The sequence below is a fragment of the Lytechinus variegatus genome, chromosome 1, assembly GCF_018143015.1.
Source record: "Lytechinus variegatus isolate NC3 chromosome 1, Lvar_3.0, whole genome shotgun sequence".
Classification (NCBI taxonomy): domain Eukaryota; kingdom Metazoa; phylum Echinodermata; class Echinoidea; order Temnopleuroida; family Toxopneustidae; genus Lytechinus; species Lytechinus variegatus.
In genome coordinates, this window is record NC_054740.1 from 8,124,838 (window position 1) to 8,146,183 (window position 21,346).

Below are 21,346 nucleotides of genomic sequence, written 5' to 3' on the forward strand. Positions count from 1 at the left end.
GGATTAGTGTCCGGAAGGGTGATTGTCCGTGGGTAATTGTCCTAGAACCAATGATTGGACCTATTGGTGATTGGACCGTGGCAACGATACCAAATGAGTGTTAGCCGAAATGGATTTAGACAAAGTGACAGCGAACCAACTGAAGTTAAACCAAATGGAACATGGACGAAAATGAGAGTACACCAAGTGGTTATTAGACCAACTGAAAAAATACAATTGGACTAAATGATAATAAACACAACGGCTATTAGACCAACTGGCTATTAGACGAGATGGTAATTAGACGAAATGGTTATTGGACTATGTTGATAGTTGACTAACTAATGGTAGACGAAATGATATCAGACCATGCGATAGTGGGGAAAAGGCAGTAGACGAAATGGCAGTAAAGCGACAAATATCCATACAAAGAGTAATCCTGATTTCAAAATAATTTCATTCTCTTTTTCGTGTCTCAAAATACTAAGTGAAAGCATGTTTTGTATCTTATCTGTAGCTCGAGTCCTGAAGAAAATACCGCTGTGACATTATGCGTTGCGACATGTGACATTTGGGACCTTTCGCAATCATCACGGACGCTAGTATTAGGGCCCCCTAACACAAAAGTTAACGCTTAATCATACACTTGATTTTTAAGATTGATTGTGCATTACAGTCAATAGAATCAAACGTAGAAAACTGCTCTACGATCAATGCTAAGCTTTGTGTAACAGGGGGGTTACAGGCCCTACAAATCTGCTTTTCGTGTGCAAAATCCCTTTCCGCGACACCCGTACCGCATACATGCATGTATATAAGACTGATGGCTGGAGATATTCAAAATGCAGGACCTAAAATAGATTTATGACATGGAGAAGAAAGTGGTTTTTCAAACAAATCGAGAACATATTGAGTGAGGAAAAACTTACTGAATGAAGGCTTAAATATAGATCATTACAGTCCATCGAATCGATATTACATTTAATGTGGATTATTGGTGGATCACGTACTGGCAATTGATTTCATGGATAAGATCAACCTCTCCAGCCGAACATTTCGCATGCGTTGATATGTACACATCATATGCGATACCTTTGAACTCGCTTCCTTTTGTTTCTTTTGTTTCTTTGTTCTTTTGTTTACTCCTTATACACAAACGATATGCCTCTCGCACACGATGTGAGGGGCATTATGTTTTACATTCAGAAATGGGGATTAGATTCAAATTCCGGGGGGACCACTCCATTGATGAGTGGATACCAGGCACGACCATGGGGTTTCGAAAAGTACCCTAAACATCCTAAACAAGGGAAGCAATTCTTTTCCAGATTATGAAAATGCATCTCTTAACAAGTATTGGCTTGTGAAACCCTGCAAGTATTGAATATATATCCCTTATTTCAGCATTTTAAACATCGTTTTGACACCCTTATAACGTTACATAGGCCTATATACGTAACGTAGCCCACTCTGTCCCCTTTTACGGGTGGTCGCTACTGGTATCCACTAATCAATGGAAGTGGGCCCCCCCCCCCCCGAGCGGCCTCTCGAGCTCTAGGAGGAGTCAAATGTGGCTTTGGAAAGTCGTCCTCAATCGGATAAATCGCTGTTAGCATAGTAGCAACCAGAATTTTGCACACGAAACGCATATTGAATGTTTCCGTCGCAGATGCGACGAAAAAAAAAATCTCATGTCACACAATTTGCATTGCAGGACTGAGTTTTACGACCATGATGACGGGCCCAAAAAGTCCTTTCCAAAGTCAACTACCGTTGTAAATAAGCGTCCGCGTCCTCAAACGAAAGGTCGGGATTATCGGTTGTAACAAGCCTCACGTCTTTTGACGAACACAATCCTCTGTGAAACATACCTTTGATAAGCCCTTTTCCGTCATATTATAGTGTGATAACGTTTGACCTTTTAATGAATATACATTTCAGACTATAAACCGAATGGCAAATTGATAGTGGTCACCAATAGTTAGGTTCATAACTCTATGATGCTGGCTGTGTCGGCTGACAAACGCGCGGTCATCCAGGAACGCTCAGGCCCCGGGGGGGCACTTACATTGACGAGTGGATACCATGCGCGACCAAAAAAACACGTAAAAAGGATGTCTTTTTCACGACAGGGCACGTTACGTACGTAACGTGAAAAGGGTGTCAAAAACACAAAAATAATGAAAAAAGGGTATCTAATTCGCTATGAAGATTACGTGTTTATGGGTGAATTTGCGGGGATGATAAAACAAAATTAAAATGTTTTATAAAGGATGTCCCTTTTTGCCCCAACACTTCGTGTTTAGAGTCCGATTTGCGCGAGTGTAGAAGGTGGGGTCGTACTAAACCAAATAAGGTAAAGCAGACGACCGAAGGACCCGTAACAATAAAACATTCCTGTACTTGTTTAGGGGTTCATTTCAGGGAATATTTGCCAAGAGTATCGTTTTGTTTCCAATACTTGTTAAGGGTAGGGTTTCACACGGCAATACTTGTTAAGGGGTGCGTTTTCAGAATATGGAAATTACGTGTTTAGGGTGCTTTTCGAGACCCCATGGTCGCGCATGGTATCCACTCGTGAATGGAAGTGGCCCCCCGGGCTCAGACCGGACCCGATATCACGGGCGTGAACACTATATAGTTACTCGAGCAACATAGGGAATCTATGTCATAGCTGTCAAGCCCAGAAACCATAACATCTCGAGATCGTCATTATCTCATGTACTTGTTGCCTGAGTAAGTCATCCCTGAAATAGTAAACATAGTTTAAAGATACAGATTTAAATTATGAAAACTTGTTTCAATTATTTCATTTTCAACTAAAATAAATTGAGTTAAATACAGTGATAACATGTCAGTGCCCTAAATAAAATACCAAGGTCATTTCAACTCAATATAGACATGTTATCAAAAAATTACACACAGAAAATCATGTGTAGAGGATTATAATTTATAATTTGTGAAAATGGTGAATCCTACTCGAAAGCAACTTAGAGATAATGTTTAGACATGAAAAAATAAAATCATCTGTGAAAGTTTTACTTGACCCGACTAATATTTTCTGAGATAGGAATAAAAATGTAAATAAATAATATAAAAGAAAAAACAAGCCTTACAGTACAGCTCTACTAAAAAAAAATAATCTTAAGATATTTTCACAGCCCCGTATTTTCCTCTATTCCTTTTCATTGGCATGATTGGCAGGCGTTTTGTCTCAGCTCATATGCACTTAAGTATTTTAGACTCCAAAACTTCTTCCCATTACCTGTTACTAATCAGATCGAGATGGCAGCTAAGTTCTCTGGTTCATCCCAGCTTTTGTTATTCATGGACGTTTGCAAAAAAAAAAAAAAATCCGGGGTGGGTGGGGCTGCAAGACCTAAATTTTCGAAGATTTTTGTTCTTACATCATTATAATCAAGGATATCTTTACCCCTCCGGTGCGCGTCCGGAATCATGATGTAATTTGGTACGCAGCAAGTGCGATGCAAATAAAATGGTTGGTGAATATCAAATAATTTCATCATATTCATAATTTTCATATTGGGATAGCAAGTGCGAATTTTTCGTGATTGTATTTCCTTTTATTAAAGTACTGAAATATAGGTGTCCGGTACACTGCCATACTTTGTGACTTCCCATCACTAATATAATGTTTTGAATGCGTTCATACATGTAAAGGGGGCAGAGAAAAGGAAAAGGGATGGGGTGGAGTGGTTAGAGCAGGGACGTCAGAGGGAGACGTACGTCCCTTGGTTTTTAGGAGGACCTTCATATTGCATTGTCATGGTTCTCGTTGATTCCCACGAGTTCGAGATGAAATCTATATTTAGATCATGACGTTTGGAGGGTATCCCCGCTCACGTGATATAATTTGCATACGACAACACAGGCGTGACGTCAGCAGAATTTGTACTGTTTTCCGTTTTGGACCGCTCTGCTTCTCCAACGGACGTACAGCTCCGAATTTAAAAGTTTAGTCGACGTTATTCCTGTCAAAAGTGAAGATGGAGTTTCCCGATCTCGGTCAGAATTGCCATGAGCCAACATGTAATCAATTGGGTAAGGTTTGGTTTGAAATTTAACTCTCATAATATATCAGAAACATTCGTGACTTTTACCTCACACTTTTTAGAACATGTGGGACTACAGTACCGTACCGGTGTATTTTGACTGAGCCTGAGGACTCCATGATGATGTTTTTTTATATATATATTTTGACGTACCATAAGGGCACTAGTATTCAACCCAGCAAAATTCAAAGATTTTGACATATTCCCCAAAATATTTAGAAATAGGGAATTTATCTTATTTATTTATCTTGGAGAGTAGACTAGTCGTAATATCGGTTGAACATGATGAAACCCATGCCTACCTCACTCTGCCAGGCCCAGGGTAATCTGTTGTCGGTATTTTCTTTATCAGTCAACTGTATGTGCGGAGGATGGAATTATGCAGTGAAAGCCTTTTGCACTGTATGGCACTAGTATTCAACCTAGTGAGGAAAGCTAGCAAAGCTCAAAAAGGGTTTAGATTGCTAAATTAGATCTAGATATATGCACTCTAGGCGACACCGCAATACTTACCCGTGTTAAGAAACTGAGACTCCACTCACGCGCATTTGGGCAGCTCTAGCTTAGAACTAAGCTTTCTTTCCGTAAAAAATCTTTATTCGTATGATTCAATAAATGTTAATAAATATATAATTACTCTTAAATCGGTACTCACCGGTTCTTTTCTTGAATTTTCTGCCAAATTCCCACGCTTCTGGCTTCAATTCTGCGATGGATTCTGTTGCCATAGACAGCTACACATGCAACTCTATTTATAAATGGAGCGCCCCTTACGAGAGTTGTTAATGCCGCGGAAAAATTGTTAGGCATTTTGGCCTGTGGTCAAGGCGTTCTTTTGTTCTATTTTTTTTATAGGTATGAGATCGAAATCACAGCGACTATTCACACTGTTCCATAATGATTCCGAAAGGAGGTGCAGCACCCCCCACCCACATGGGCGCAAATCCCAGGGGGACACTTCCCCCTAACCCAAAATAGTAGGGGCACATTATCAAATGTCCCCCTACTATATGATGGAAAGAAATAGGCCTACATCATTTAAATCGAAGTAAAACATGTATTTTGGACGAGACGACCTTCTTTTGGGGGTGATAAACCTTCCTTTTTGTTGTTTTTTTTTGTTAGTTTGTTTTTGTTTTTTTTTTGCCTGTTTTCCAGCCCCTGGTCCCCTACCTTAGATTTCCACCCTTGCCTCCCACTACTCTTGATATTGTTTGCGAATCTGTTTTGTAAATTAAAGGGGAATTTCACCCTGATAAAAAGATGATGAAAATATGAGAAAAATCATTTCAAAATATCGATGAAGGTGTTATGAAACAAAAAAATGGAGTTGATAGAATTTAGAATGCTTGATTTATTGTGACGTCTATAACGAGCAGTTGCTCTATCCTAAATATAAAATGCCCAAATTTCCCATTTTTAATGGTCCGTAACGACCCACTTTTTTCTTTTTGATAACAAGTATGAATTGATATAGGCCTACTAAAATGTACCATAAAAATCATTATCATGTATTTCTTGACATTTCATTTACTTTTTTACCATAATAATAGCTGCTTGCAAAGGCCTACGCCGTCACAAAAAAACCCGGGGGGGGGGCACTTACATTGACGAGTGGATACCATGCGCGACCAAAAAAAAAACGTAAAAAGGATAGGGCACGTTACCTACGTAACGTGATAAGGGTGTCAAAAACACAAAAATAACGAAAAAAGGGTATCTATTAATTCGCTAGGAAAACCGTCGTGTTTAGGGTCTAATTTGCGGGGATGATAAAACAAAATCAAAATGTTTTATAAAGGATGTCCTTTTTGCTCCAACACTTCGTGTTTAGAGTCCGATTTGCGCGAGGTGTAGAAGGTGGGGTCGTACTAAACCAAATAAGGTAAAGCGACGACCGATCGAAGGACCCGTAACAATAAAACATTCCTGTACTTGTTTAGGGGTTCATTTCAGGGAATATTTGCCAAGAGTATCGTTTTGTTTCCAATACTTGTTAAGGGTAGGGTTTCACACGCCAATACTTGTTAAGGGGTGCATTTTCAGAATATGGAAATTACGTGTTTAGGGTGCTTTTTGAGACCCCATGGTCGCGCATGGTATCCACTCCTGAATGGAAATGTCCCCCCCCCCCGGGCAAAAAAAAAATCTTACCTTTGAAAAAGATTGGTGGGGGATGGATTTTCCTCGAACGCATACCAATTTTTTTTCTGCTATTTTCATAATAAACTTTAAATGAATTCAACTTTGCACTACTTAATTTTTTCAAAGACAACATAACAAAATTACATCTCGTCATCATCATCATCACCACTATCATTAGCATCACCATCATCATCACCACAACCATCATCATCACCAAGATAATTTTCATCATCGTCATTGCCATCATCATCTTTTTTTTTCTTTATTTTTTCCCCATCCCTTCTTTTTTTTTCTTCCAATATTCCTCCTTTTTTTTAGAGCGGCACACCGTCATGCTCCCTCACTGATTATCCGCCTCTATATGCTTGGTGTTGTATAAATTGGCGGATACCTGAATGAAATACTGAAGAGAAAATAAGGAAAGGGAAAAAGTAAGAAGAAAAAGAAGATGAGGAGAAGAAAAAAAGAAAGCCAAACAAATGAAACAAAACAATGTCAAAATTTCGTAATAAAGTCTTCTACGTCAGTTTAATAATGTTTTCATTGAAATGAGAACATAAAAAAATGAAACAAGTAAGATGGGCTATACATCGTAGCAAAGAAATAGAGGGAAGCTCCGAGACAATAAAAAGGGTGAGAAAAAGAAAAGACTTTGAAATACTCACAACACGAGCATAATAAAAAAATATGGAATAAGCAAGGACAAGTAGCTGAGGGACACCCCCCTCTCTCTCTAGTTATTTATGTATCAAACTCGCATACACAAGAATTTCTTACTAATCAAAATATTGCGAGCAAAAAGCACGAGCTGACATTTTTTTAAATATTCAAAACTGATAGAGAGACACATTTTAAACAATTCATGAATCATAATAATTATACAACCAGCTTACCAATCGAATCATTCGATTGCGACAAATGATCTGAGAATTAATGCTTTTAGGAATTCATTAAATTAAAGCAAAGTATCTCAACATTAAAATAATTAAGGCGGGCGCAAGGTATCAGCTAATACACCGATAATTTTTTTTGGACATTTGAGGTATTTTCGGTAATCATGAAAAAGATTAATATTTCATGAAAGCTCAAATCCCGAAGAGCGGAATATTTTTATTAATTGACTTTTTAAAAAAATGTTCTAAGCTCCATTTAATATTTGATTATAAGTCGATGCATTAAAAGCTGAAAAATAAAGTATTTTGTGTTCCTCTATCATAATTGTCTTTCTCTTTAACCCTGGTTCTTTTTTTCTGGGGGGAAGCATTTTGGTTAAAAAAAGAGAGAAAAAAGATAATTGCTGGCTTGTGGACGCCCGGTGTGGACGGTGGTAGGGACACCCCCCCCCCCCCCTCCGTAGTTACGCCAATATGGGACCAAATGATCCTAAATGTCCGAGGCGAAACTTGTGCAATCAAACGTTATTTCTGAATAAATTAAAGCTTGCGCTGTTCAACTTCAATCTCTTTCAGCTAAATTTGCGATGAACGCTGCGTTATGAAATATATAATTATCAACATCTGGCGAAAAGAATAACCGACCGATCACCTGACGAGAACGTGTATACGTGATCTGCATATCAGGTCCGATCGAGAGTCAGAAGTGAAGGACAACTGCCAAGAAAATCAGGAAAAAGTCGTCAAAATGTAAGTTCCCTTCATTTCTTTCAATTTTTTTTTACTTAATGAAGCATAAATGTATCATTAAAGCAAAATTTCAACAAAAGCCTCAAATTTAGCTAGTACTTTTGTTGAAATTATAATAAATTTAGATCCACATAAATCTCTAACCCATTTTAGCACTGATGTCGCCTATGAGGTCCATACATGTAATGTTTGGACCTCATTGGTACTAGGAGTGGATATATGTAACTGTAAGTCTCTGCCTTTGATTAATTCCCTGTTTGGTCTCGTCTCAAATGGTCTTGTCCATATTGGGATGGGACAAGGGCAGATTGAGAGACAGGGCCATCTTTCATCGCTAGGTTGAATACTAGTGCCGATGGATCGAATACTAGTGCCAAAACCCATCGCCATATAATTTGATCGCCAGTGCACACAGGCGACTGGTTGAAGAAAAAGAACAACCAGCATATGCTCTTGGAAAAAAGACGGGTCTGAAGTTCAGGTAATTTCTATATTTCTATATATTTGAGGAAACTCTCCAAACGGGTAGAATACTAGTGCCCTTAATACGGTATACTTCTTCATCATTGAGCCTTGAACCGCCTGCCATATGTGTATAATGCCTCTGAATCCCAAGATTTAACAACCACTCTTATTTTCGTAAGCCAGCTCGTGAATCATGATCCTATTAATGTACCAATCACATAATTATACACACAGGTAGCATCACTCCCAATACTAGGAAAGACAGGATTTCATCTAGCAAATCAAGAAAAAAATCAATTGAACTGCCAAAGTTTGGCAGTTCAATGCGGAATCATGGGCAAAACTGAGGCTTTGCCCAAATTAAAGAAACAGGGTTGCCAAATATGTGCTAAAGTTGATGTTTAGCCCAAGATTTTTACCAGCTTTAGTTAATAGGATGGGTTTTTGAAAATTAAAAACTGAAAAAACAAACCAGAGATTAGATGTAAAATCAAATCTCTGATAAATTCTAGTATTATATTACCTCAATGCCAAATGAAAATGTGGTTAGCAGATTTCTTATGAAATTTACCCCCTTCACCTTTTCATATTTACTAGAAAAATTCACCATAGATCTACTTTTGTTTTCATTCAAAAAATAGTTTCTTGTCTTCACACAATACAGGTTTCTGAGGGCAATCATGGAATATATTTCAGTTTGGAAAAATTGCATAGTTATTGTTTGATTTTTTTTGCCAATCAAAAATTTCAAAAAAGGGAGAGATTGTTTCCTACATGTACTTCATATTTTGAATATTGTCTCTCATATTCATAATTTGGCTATGGCTAGGACAATTTAACTTGCCCAGGAGCAATACAGTAATAGTTGTCATGAAGGGTTCTATGGCACATCTGGGGCTCGTCTTACAAAGAGTTATGATTGATCCGATCAATCGCAACTATGGAAAGCCAGCAAAGTCAACATATGAAAGGCATGTTTGTTCAAAAAAATTTCTAGATATGAATGTATATCCATAAAGTCATTGAATTCTTGACAATTTGGTGTGTTCTCCTTTGTTTACACATGACATTTTGCAAATTTCCTGTAAAAAACTATGACACTGATCTGGATTCCAATACGATTGATCCAATCGATAGTAACTCTTTGTAAGACGGGGCCCAGATGTGTTTGAAATTTTGGTGTGTGGCAACTTTAGATGGAAACTTTTCTAGAAATATTTTTTTTTTTTTTTTTTTGCTTGTAAATTATTTTTCTGCTACAAAATCCTTTATTTGTGATTGATAACCTTTTTTTTTTCTTGTCAAATTTTTGGCGGACGGTTTTGCCCCCCTTGTGGAAAATCCTAGGTACGCAACTGGCCTTTAGGTTAACGTTGTGCTAAAGGCTGTCCTTATTTTCCATCATGATTTATAATAAATAATATTAGGATTTTTTATTTCTCTTTTCATTTGCAGATTTTCTCCCAATGAAATGTGATTCCTGCTCAAATATTTTCTGGTAAGTAATTACATACCATATTTGTTTGAAGCTTGATCTTCATCGGATGATTAAAGCATTTGGAGCAGTCTGTGATTGTTTACTTTAATAAGTAGGCCTGCAGTACATGTAGGAATGTTGAATCTTAATCATTTTGCCTGCATTACTATACTGTATGATAGAAAAGTTGCTTCTGGGTTGGGAACCGATTTGAGCAGTTCACTTCACATCCTCTATACTCTACAGACAGCGTTCCCCTCTGTATAGGCAACCTACGTGTATGCCCAAAATTTGATATTAATAAATGATAATTGAATTTTACCAGTAATACACTTTTCAACAAATATACGACTTTGAATGGTTTCAGTTTTGAAAATAATGAGAATCTTGTAATCAACACCACATCTGTGCAGTATCATAAAACAAAAGTCTATTTTTAAATGGAATTCCCAGTATTTCAGGGAATAAATACATCTTTTTTGGAGTAATGGGATATAGGTTTTTCACACTATGTGCAAGATGGGTAGCCATCTTCGTAGGAGATGAAACCAAAGAATATATCGTCGGCCTTATGCCAAAAGGGCCTTAACCCGATTTTAGGGGTTCTGAATATTTTATAATAAATTTAACACATTTCATGTAAAACTTAATAACTTAACACGTTTATCGAAATTGGCTTCAAAAGCAAAAAACGACCACAAACTTTTGATTATTAGAGAGGCCAAAACCTTTATAAACGCCATTATCTCGGAATGGCCAAAAGCAGTTAAGGCCCTTTTGGCATAAGGCCGACGATATGTTTAGAAACTCAGAACAGAAGGATTTCTTGGAAGTATTGTGATGTGAAGCAACCAATGGATCATTCATCTTCTTTCTGACTTATGAAAAAAAAATAGAATTCACAACCTTCAATGATTAAGGGGATGTTGTTCTGATTAATCTAGTTCTGAATGTGAATAAGATGAAGGCATTCCATGATCTCAATGGTCATTTTTTGTGTAAATTTGAGCAATAGTCCCCCCCCCCCCCCATTTCAATCAACACACAGTCATTTCTATTGCAATTGTTTAAAAACATGTTGGTATTTTTTCTTTGCAAATTTGACTCTTCATGGTGTTCAAATTTTCTATATTTCATTTTAGCAAGAACCACATTAGATATGACCAGCATAAGTGTGCAGCAGGTTTTAGGAAGGTAAGATTCCTTAATAACTTATTTGCTTACATGATCAAAATTATACAATATTACATAGAGATAAAATTACCCTTTTTTTGTACTGTATTGTATGCACTTTACAATTTTGAATGGTGTTTCTTTACTACTTTTAGTGTACAACTATGAATCAATTGATTTTTTTTTCTTTTAAGTTAATCCCATTGTAATCTTCAGAATGCTTGTTTACTACATTTTTTTTATAGCAAAACATGGTCCCTTTTTAGAATTCCTTTTCATCCTATTATATCAATCATTTTGCATTTTGGAATGTGCCTATTGATATGCAGATTGATGTATAGTGAGTGAGTAAGCAGTTTACACTCCATGGAAGAGTATGTGGTCATTGTTGGTATGATCTTTTAATACCAATCATAACTTGCAATTTTCTTGTTTTATAATTTTAAGGATGTTCAAGTCCCGGTGTGCCCTCTGTGTAATAAGCCTGTACCAGTGAAGCGAGGGGAAGCCCCTGATATAGGCGTGTCCGATCATATAGACCGTGAGTGCCAGTCTGACCCTGCTGTCAAGAAAAGAAAGGTCTATTCCAACAGGTGTACCAAGAAAGGATGCAAGCAAAGAGAAGTGAGTTTGTCTTCACCATAAGGTTATTCACCTTATGGGTGAATAAATCGATGACGCGACAATTGCTCCTGTTACAATTGCTCCAGGCTTTAATTTGTCTGAGATTTATGGGTAATGTTTTATGTTATGTTTGGGATTAGGTTTTTTAAGGTAAGGTATAATGTTAACCAAAGGTTGAAGATGATCATTCGATTAATGTGTGGAACTGAGAGTGGAGCAATTGTTGCTGGAGCAAATGTCATGTAATTGAATAAATCATCATGCTTAAAATTTTCTATGAAGTTTGGTGATGCCCAGTTACATTCACAATTCATAAATGTTCAGTATATCCTGCACATATAGAATGTGACATACAGTGTGCTGTAGAATATTGCTGTTGCTTGTAAATGCATGCCATGTCTTTATTATTATCCCCTTCCCCTCCCCCATTATTTCTGATAGCAAGTTGGGGTAACCTTCAAAAGTCTATGAATTTTGCTAACCTCCCATGTTAATTCTGAATTAAGTAAATAATAATGAAATTTTGAAAAGATAAATTGTGTATTTATTTTAATCTACTAGTATTCTGTTTATACAAGTATTTTTTTTTGATCTACTAGTATTCTGTTTATTATGCATTCATTTGTATTAATCTTTGTAAATGATTTTTTAAGGAATGTGAGAGTCCAACTTCTTAGATGTTAGCTGATTTCAGCTGTTTTTGCTTGTGTTGACCCACATCTCAATAATGATGTTTCATTATGTTGACTTTGAAATGTGGAAAATAGATAATAAAATATTGTTTTGAAAATTGTTATCTCTTTGATTTGTTTGTTTGGGATAGCAAGCATGTCAAAACATTTGAGATTAAGCTAAAAACTTACCTCTACTTTAAACTCATATTGTCAATTATTTTTTGTTATTTGTTATTCTTCATTGTTTGCTCCCCCTTCACTTGTGCGCCTTGAGCATCTCTTACGAGATGGATATAGCGCCTAATAAATTACATATATTATTATTATAATTATTTTTGGTGTCAAAATAGTATCAATGGTAACATGTTCGATTTATCTTTATTTTTGTTTTTAATTAGCTTGTTCCAGTTTTATGTTCCTCCTGTCATAAGAACTTCTGTTTGAAGCATCGGCATACTGTGGACCATGATTGTCAAGGCTTCCAAAACTCGGGAAAAAATGTATCTAAACAAGGGTGAGATCTTGAATGATAATTACCATTGTGTCAAATACTAAAAAATGTATACATTGTACAACCTTGACTTAATGTGTGGATCACTGGATAAGTCTCTAGACTTTGAACCAAATATTCTGGGGTTAACCCTAAAAGGCCCGGGAGGGAGGGGCAGAATCTCCCCTCGACATGTTTTGTGATTAATCCGCCGTGCGAATTTTTTTGACCGTGCCGCTCACTGACTTTTTACTTGTCTTGCGCAACTTTTGAGATCTAATTTGCGATGCCCAGGTACACAGTTACAAAATTACGTAACACATGTCAGACCCAAAATTGCTCAAAAATGTGAATACATGTACAAATCCAATGCAAATTGTGTATTTCGCCAAAATTCATAAATGTATCATTATTTCTACTTTTTACTGATTAAACTTAATTAATTTTATCTTGTTCATGATCAGAATTAAGTCTCCAACAATTTCCATGAAAAAAATAAAAAGTAAAAAAACAAGAAAAATACTTAAGAAAATTTAAAATACAGTAAAAGACATACGGAAAAATTGTGGTACCAATTTTTTTCTTATGTACATTTGATCAGAATTCTACAAAGAGTATGTAAATAAAAAATTTGCAATTCGGGGGCCATAATAATAATAAGAGCAGTTGTTTTATTTCATGCATAAACTAGAACTGCAATCGTTTCAGAACGATGTGCATGCATTGACGTCTCTGATTTAATAGGGGGCAAGAAACAGAAGGAGATAGAGAGAAAACTCTAGATGATATACATTCTCAAAATATTAGAGGGCGCTATTTCTTAAAGGAATGGCCACTGATGCGTAAAACACAGTTGGATTATGTGAAATGATGCAATTGGCAAACCCTGAAAATATGAGACAAAAATAAATTCAAACAAGGAAGTTATGGCAATTCAACTATTTTAAGACTTTGCAATAGAGGGTGCTATTTCTAAAGTTATGGTCACTAATTATGGATAACATGTCCACCAAATTAGAATAAATTTGGATGAGGAACGGTGGCAGGGGAGGACTTACAAAAATTACACGTTAATCAAATTGAATTGTAGCACATTTTGCTCTCCATAGGAAGTTACATTCTGGAGTAAACAATTTTAGACCATTTGGTACCCTATACGTTGTTGTTGAAAATGTGTCCATTGTGAGCAGTATACCATATGTTCAGATTGACTTATCTTGAAATTTTCTGTTTTAACCTATGTCGTATTATAAAAAAAGACATTAAAAATGAAGGTTTTGCACAATAATTTTAAGCTGACGTCAGATTTTTGTCAGTTTCTGTTACAAAAGGTTGATGAACGGTTGAAGTATATATCAATACTCATATCAGCCAAGATAGAAAGAATAAGCTTCAATAATAAGGAAATAAGAGCAAGTTGAAGTTGTGCTGACATTAAAGTGCATTTTAGGGTATTTTGCTGATTTTCGGGAGCATTTTTCAGATATTTCGTCAGTTGTAAGGTATATATTTTTTTTAATGGCATGAAAGGGCATATCTTGAAGACCCTAAATTAAAAAAAGGGTACGGGTTTGGCCACGCATGACGCAATGAGCTTTCAAATGTAAGCGTTTTTGAAACTTTAGAGGGCGCTATTTCAATGATGGAAAATCAGTGATGCGTAAAAATTGAGTAGCATATGTTATGATACCGTAATCAATTCCTGAAAGAATGAGCTCAAAATGAATAAAAACAAGAAAGTTATGGCCATTTTACGATTTTTTTACTTTACATTTCAATAAATATGACTTTTTGAAGGAAGGCTATTTCGGATTTGAATTTAGGGCATGAAGATGGCATTTTGAAGGTCAAGTTATACGTCGCAGATGATAGAGCAACTCTTGGACTATCTATTGCAATTTGTTAGAATTCTGTAGCATGCAGGATACGGGAGTTTGGACGGGATTAGGAATGGTATGCAAATAGACTTGAAATTTACAAAATGGCGCCTGCACGGTCATGCATGAGTGATTTTGGAAAATGAAATAGGAGGTGCACAACTAGGGTTGTTGGAGACAATGCCTGCCAAATTTGGTTGAATTTGGATGAGGGACGTGGCCTGGGCAGAGTTAACAAACTCTATGTGTTAAGTGAATGGGATTTTTGGCAGAAGACGAAGAAGAAGAAGAAGATTGCGGAATAGGAATATGGAACAAGAACAATGCATTGTCGCCGTTGGGCGTCAATGCAATAAGCATAATCAATTCTTTTTTTTTTTTAATCTTATTTTTTCAGAAAAATTAATCATACAGCCTTGTAGATTTTATTGCCAACTACCACTGTGCAAATTTTTGCAGCGCTCGTGCGATCAACAGCTGAGATCTCAGGGGGAGCGGAATCCGCCCCCCCCCCTCGGCTGTGAGAAGGGTCCAAATATCCTGGCTCTTTTAGGGTTAAAACCCATGGCTTCACTTGGCAACACATTAATCAACATTTGCCACTCTTCACCCAGATAAAGCACCCGATTGGGAGATTTTATGAATGCCTGAGGACCTGAATATACTTAGCTGGATTTATAATGTGCAGTGTTTAGAATCATTCGTATTGAGAGAAAAAATGTTAAGCTCTATAAGTAGTGTGTTGTTCCACAATTTTAATCATTATTTAGAGCATTTTTGTACAAAATGATGGTGTTTAAAGAAGAAATGTGTCTTTCAAATATTTTTAGCCAGAGAAACATTTAAGATGACATTTTTTTCTTTGTTGCAAAAATGGTTTCAAAAGATACATTGTATATGTGTGTTAATCTCCAAGGGAAAAAAATGTCCGCTGCAAATTGAATTACTCTATGTTTGAATATGTGGTGGCTTACTGAGGGTGAATGGGCCCCAAAATGTCCAAAATAATCTCTATATATTAAAACAGTAAAAAAAAAACCTGTGTGAATTACCATGGATTTAATACGAAAGTTAACCAACTCAAAACATGAACCCCATTTGAGAAAAATATTTTTCCCCTGATTTAATACATGTGAATAATTCAAGCACTTAATAGAATTTGATGGTTGTAGTACAATACATCCAATATCCTGTTGTTATTTCATTCATCAGGGCAGCTGCAATTAATAGGCAACAAGTCAATAATAGGCCAGCGCCTTCATCATCATCATCATCATCATCTAGAAATCGGCCTCAGCAAACCTCTTTGACTGCACTGGGAAGAGATCTTGACAGGTAGGTTGTGACAAAAAAGTAGTAGAGTGGGCTTATTGTAAAAAAGAGGGTCCTCATAACGGGCTTCGGAACTACAAATATTAGTGAAAACGGGCGTCCTTGGAATGGTCGCCTACATGTGAGTGCGTATTAATCCCTATGGAACGGGCATATGTTCATGCAGCTAGCCTAGCAATACGGACGCCAGGTGCGCTAGCGCAGAGGCGAAGGTCAGACAGCGCTTTGTGGCCGCTTTTCACCAAAATTGCAGCTCATTGTAGCAGATCAATACAGCCGGAACGACGTAACGGAAAATATGCAAAGCTTTGGAGCGGATTTCTTTCTTCTTTTTCCTTGATAAAAAGGAAATGCTATGCTTTGAAGCGGCTTTCTTTGTTCTTTTCTCAATAAGACAAAAATGCTACCTCGGAAATTTGAGTGTAAAAATGGGGGTCCCCTCCGCGGCACATACCCACTTTGCATTCTATTCGGAGTGCCCCCCCCCCCCCGGGCGCATGTGGCTCTTGCCCTGCATGCTTATTGCGAACAATAGAGATGCCAGCATCATCACTACCATCGCAAATATAAAAATATGCATTATTTGTTTTATGAAACAGGTCAGCAATATGAATTTGTAGTGGAAAGCGTGTTTGAATCCTCTAAATTTTTGAGGATCACGCAGATGAAAAAGGTCAAACATACTTGCTATTATGACATCACAGGCACATCTGATATGTGCACATAAGTAAACGCCAAGATGCCTTTCCTTTTAATAAGACAATGGCAAAGAGAAGCTGCTGAAAACTGCTTATCTAATAAAAGAGAGCCAATGGAGTAAATTAGAAAGTTTTCGGTCCTAGCAGAATCTTCGTTGGAGGCAAAATTACAAACATATTAAGTGGAACAACCATATAATATAGACCACAGACAAGCTACAGCAACACTAGAAACAAGGAGACAAAAGGGGCATTAGTGAGTAGAGAAGACCAATCAGGTTAGTGAAGGGGATGAAAGAAAAGGAGTAGGCAGACACAAAGGGAAGTTAGTGTAAGTAAGGCCAATGAAAGACCTCAGCCAAGAGGGATTAACATAATGAGGCAGGCAACATCAAACTGGATCTGGAACAAAACAGTGATAGAGGGTATGAGGAAGAGATTAATAGCAAGAGAATTAGTGAGAGGTGGGTCAAACAGGTTACAAAGAAAGGCATAATAAACTGGTGCATAAGAGTGGGAAAAAGGAAAAGAATGGGGAACAACTGATAATGTGCAAAACACATATAAGTATACATTTAACAAACTAAGAGAAGAAAGTGTAAATATTTATCTATAAGTAATATATAAATAAATAAATCCAAAAAAGAAATGTATATGAAAAAATGAAAATATACATATGGTGTAACTGATATTGTAATCCGCTAGGTGTGAGGGGGGGGAGAAAAAAAACCCATAAGACTATATAGTAGGAAAAAAAAAACCTGTTTATGTGAAAAAGAGGAAGCAAATTGCCTACAAAGGTAAAAGCAAATATAGAAGCTGAGGTTGTAGGAGAAAGGGGGTGTATTATGAAGAAAGCATAGTATACATGTAAATAAGTAAAATGAATATGTGATGAATCTAAAAGAGGTGAGTGGAGAAAAAAAAATTAGAATATAATAATTATTATATTGCCTGAATAAGGAAGGAAAAATTGGAGCTGAGCTTGTATGAGATATGGGAGGAAAGTAGAGGAAGAAACTATTCAATAGAGTCGAGGGAAAAAATTAAAAGTATATATAAATGAAGGTAAACAGGAAAGAATAATCAGTCGTTCCCCTCTTGGATATTCAGGCCATGAGGTTGGGTGCATAAAGATGCATATTTGAGATGGCGTCTCAAAATGGCACAGTTCTCCACAAGAATGCACGGCTGGGAGGTTGCATAGAAGCAAAGCATGAACACAGGACTTGTATATGCACTCAATATTGGCTACATCCTTGAACCTATTATAATAATAATACATGAAATTCATGGAGTGCACTGACAATCTCAAGTAGATGCTCATGGTGTTTCAATTGCCCTTACAATATAAATACCAGTCTTGATGTCATTCATAATCTCCTTGTTTTTGTATTCCTGTTTTTTTCTCTGCAGAGAGAGGAGAGAGAGACTGCTAGCAGGAAGACAACGTGGTGTAGATAGTACAATGCAAGCAGGCATGGTAAGAACATCAAGGAATTTTAGTCCTTCCCTTTCTCAATGGTCAGTACCTTGACTTCAAAATAAACTTTACATCTACACAGTGGTGTGCAATGTCCAATCAAGGTCATTGTAGCATGTGCATCTTGTGAGAAACACTCACCAGTGGTCAGTAGCACAAAACTTTTCAAGTGATCTTACATTGTACACGTGGTTGCACATGATGATTAATGATTTAAAATTGTGGGGTTGGTTTGTTTTTCTTTGGTGGGGGAGGGGCAAAATAGCTGTAGTGTCAGGAATTTAAAACAATAGAGATAATGATGATGCGACATTAGATATTTTTTGAGTCTGGGCTTAGAAGTTAACCCAGATCATATTTGGGGAACCAACAATAAATGGCACTATACAAATGCTGCTCATCATCAAGATCATGTACAATAAAACCACATTTGTTTTAATCCTTCTCCTTCGATTCAGTCAGAGGACGAGGCAATGGCTAGGGCCATCCAGATGTCATTAGCCGAAGAGAACCAATCGTCCAAGTCAGCAAGACCACCTGTGAATCCAAGGTCACTACAGCAGGAGGATGAAGACCTTGCACTAGCCAGGGCGCTGGCTGCCAGCGAGGAGGAAGAGAGGAATCGTCGCAGGCGGCAGGTAAGAAGATAGAATTATTCATTTGAAATGGGATTATTGATTTTATATAAACCATATTTAGAGTTTAATAATGACCTGAACGATTTTATTTTGATATTAGGGTCCGGTAACAAGGTTAGCGATTAATTGCTAAATGAAGTGGCCTATCATGATCATCGTTGCATGCACATTTTGCTCATTAGACTGACTGGGAACCAATCAGAATTGTTCTTTCAAATAAGCGACTAATCGCAGTAATGCTACTCAGATGGTGTCTAGAAAATATAAGTGGTAATTCATCTCTTTGTTTGATGAAATATTCAAAATTTTCATTATTCGTTCAGGTGTGATGAAGTGGAGGGTAACTTCTCAATATTGATACATATAACTTCCTTATGAATGCCTGTTTCTTTTTATTTTTTTGTGTAGAAACATTGCATTTTGGGATGTTTTAGTTGTAAACTCAATTCATAAAAATAGTTTTATTATTTTCTGTACAATTTTATACTTTTATTTTGCATGTTTTTATATTTCCCACTTTCCTTATTTTGGTTTGTTACACAGGTCGTCTATTAATTCTGCTCAATAATGTTGATTCTGTTCCATACAGCAACGGCAAGATTCTGAAAGTGATTCTAAGTGTTCTCTCTCCTGATTGGTCAAGTGGCCACTCCTCCCCACTGAATGGACCAATCAGCATTGCTAGTAGCTTGGTGCCTATTCCAGTCATGACAGCTAGGCTATTCTCTCATCATGTGAAGACAGCTCATGACCGATGCTAACGCTGGGAACATCTTCCTTTGCCATTTCATTCATTGAGCAAGATGTTAAGGGTTGCATGATTGAATTTTGAAATATTGCAACATTGAAACTTCCTGAAAATGATATGTGGGATATTTGGGTCATATTGTCAAAAGTTATATGTCGTTATTGTCAAAAGCTGAAGTTTGAAATGAGAGAAGAAAGCGATATGAAACCTACCCAATCCAACTCACCAGAGTCAAAGGGAAATGGTCAGAATGCATAATCAATCTTAACCAATTGCCCACTCCCAACCCTTTCCTCACTTCTTCTTGCTTTATACAGTGTGTATGAACAAAAAAATAACACTCTGGAAAATCTCTGTGAAAAAGATGTACAGGATCAGAATTAATGACCTTACATTCATGTTACAATATCAATGTTAAATTAACCCTGAAAAGACTGGGGGGGGGGGCTGATTCAGCCCCCCCCCCCCCTCTACATTTTTTGTGATAAATCCGCGAAATTTTTTGACCACGTCGCTGACTGACTTTCTACATTCAAGTCTCGCGCAACTTTTGATACCAAATTTGCAACCCCTGTGTACGCGGTTCAAAAATTACGCAACATTTCGTAAGTGCATGCAGACCCAACATTGCACAAAACGTGAATTTGTGTACAAATCCAATGCAAATAGAGTTTTTAGCCAAAATTCATAAATGTATCATTATTTTTCCTTTTACTGATTGAAATCGATCAATTCCATCATTTTTATGGTCCAAATAAAGTCCCTGACAATTTCCATTGGAAAAACAATAAAAAAACAAAGTCGAAAAAACAAGGAAATACATAAAAAATTTAGAAAACAATAAAATACAGAAGAAAATAAATGTGATTTTGATTTTTTTTTAAAGTATATTTGATCAGATTCATGTAAAGTGTCTGTGTACCAAAAATTAGCATGTTAGGGGCATTATTTAGTTCATTAAAGCAAAATTTTGATTTTACGCATAACTTAGCATAATTAATTAGCAATGACATTTTTCACAGAATTTGATCTTGTAGTTTTGTAGATTATGCCATGGGTAATGCGATGCCAAGTTTCCTCGCGATCGACGGCCGAGATCATAAGGGGGGGCTGAATGCCCCCCCCCCCCCCAGTCTTCTTAGGCATCGAAATAGCCCAGTCTATTTAGGGTTAAGTATGAAATTATTTATTGTCTCACCTGCATAGAATAAGTAAGGCATGGACATTACTTTTCCGATGGTGGCAGCATTACAAGTATCAAATTGCAGGCCTTAAATGTCATTACATATATTTTAATGGCAAAGCCACTTTTCTATTTCTTCATTCCATCTACAAGAAGAAAATGAAAAGGGGCAACAAAAATTTGGAAGGCCATTTATGGCGCATTGAGCTGATGGATAGGGTATCCATGGCCATGACCCTTTATAGTGGTCTCGGATCATTGCATTTTATGTTCATAAGTTAAAAAGATTTATTTTGCATTTTCATTGTCAAAAATCACACACTCTGCTACATCATATTACATAATGCAGGTGAGACTCAAATGTATGTGTATGTCTCGCGTGTGCTATTTGCCTATCCCATCATGAAATGAATACAAACTTCACAATGATTCCATTGAAACCTGCTGTATACCAGTGTACACAGTTAAAGTAGTTAATTGGACAGTTTCATACAGCATGTGAATGCACTAAGTATTTAATGAATGCATGAGTAAATCAAACATGGCATGTAGAAGTATTAATTGTAGTTTATGAATAATTAATCAGGAGTTTCATTTTTATAACCTTTGATTCCCCTTCCCATGGTTTCAGTTGTTATTAGCCC

At 36.7% G+C, this 21,346-nt stretch overlaps 1 protein-coding gene across 2 annotated transcripts; it reads left to right on the plus strand.

The window, feature by feature from the left end:
• Nucleotides 1-3,859: 3,859 nt before the first annotated feature.
• On the plus strand, nucleotides 3,860-19,946 carry LOC121419020 (AN1-type zinc finger protein 2A-like). Of its 2 annotated transcripts, none has more exons than XM_041613403.1 (9): nucleotides 3,860-4,041; nucleotides 9,761-9,803; nucleotides 10,925-10,976; nucleotides 11,403-11,579; nucleotides 12,652-12,767; nucleotides 15,833-15,955; nucleotides 18,067-18,133; nucleotides 18,592-18,771; nucleotides 19,315-19,946. In XM_041613403.1, the coding sequence occupies exons 1-9, from the start codon at nucleotides 3,987-3,989 to the stop codon at nucleotides 19,324-19,326; spliced, it is 825 nt and encodes a 274-aa protein (XP_041469337.1). In that variant the 5' UTR covers nucleotides 3,860-3,986; the 3' UTR covers nucleotides 19,327-19,946. The 2 variants fall into 2 exon arrangements, with proteins under 2 accessions (XP_041469337.1, XP_041469256.1); XM_041613322.1 differs by having other exon boundaries at nucleotides 19,361-19,946.
• Nucleotides 19,947-21,346: the final 1,400 nt, after the last annotated feature.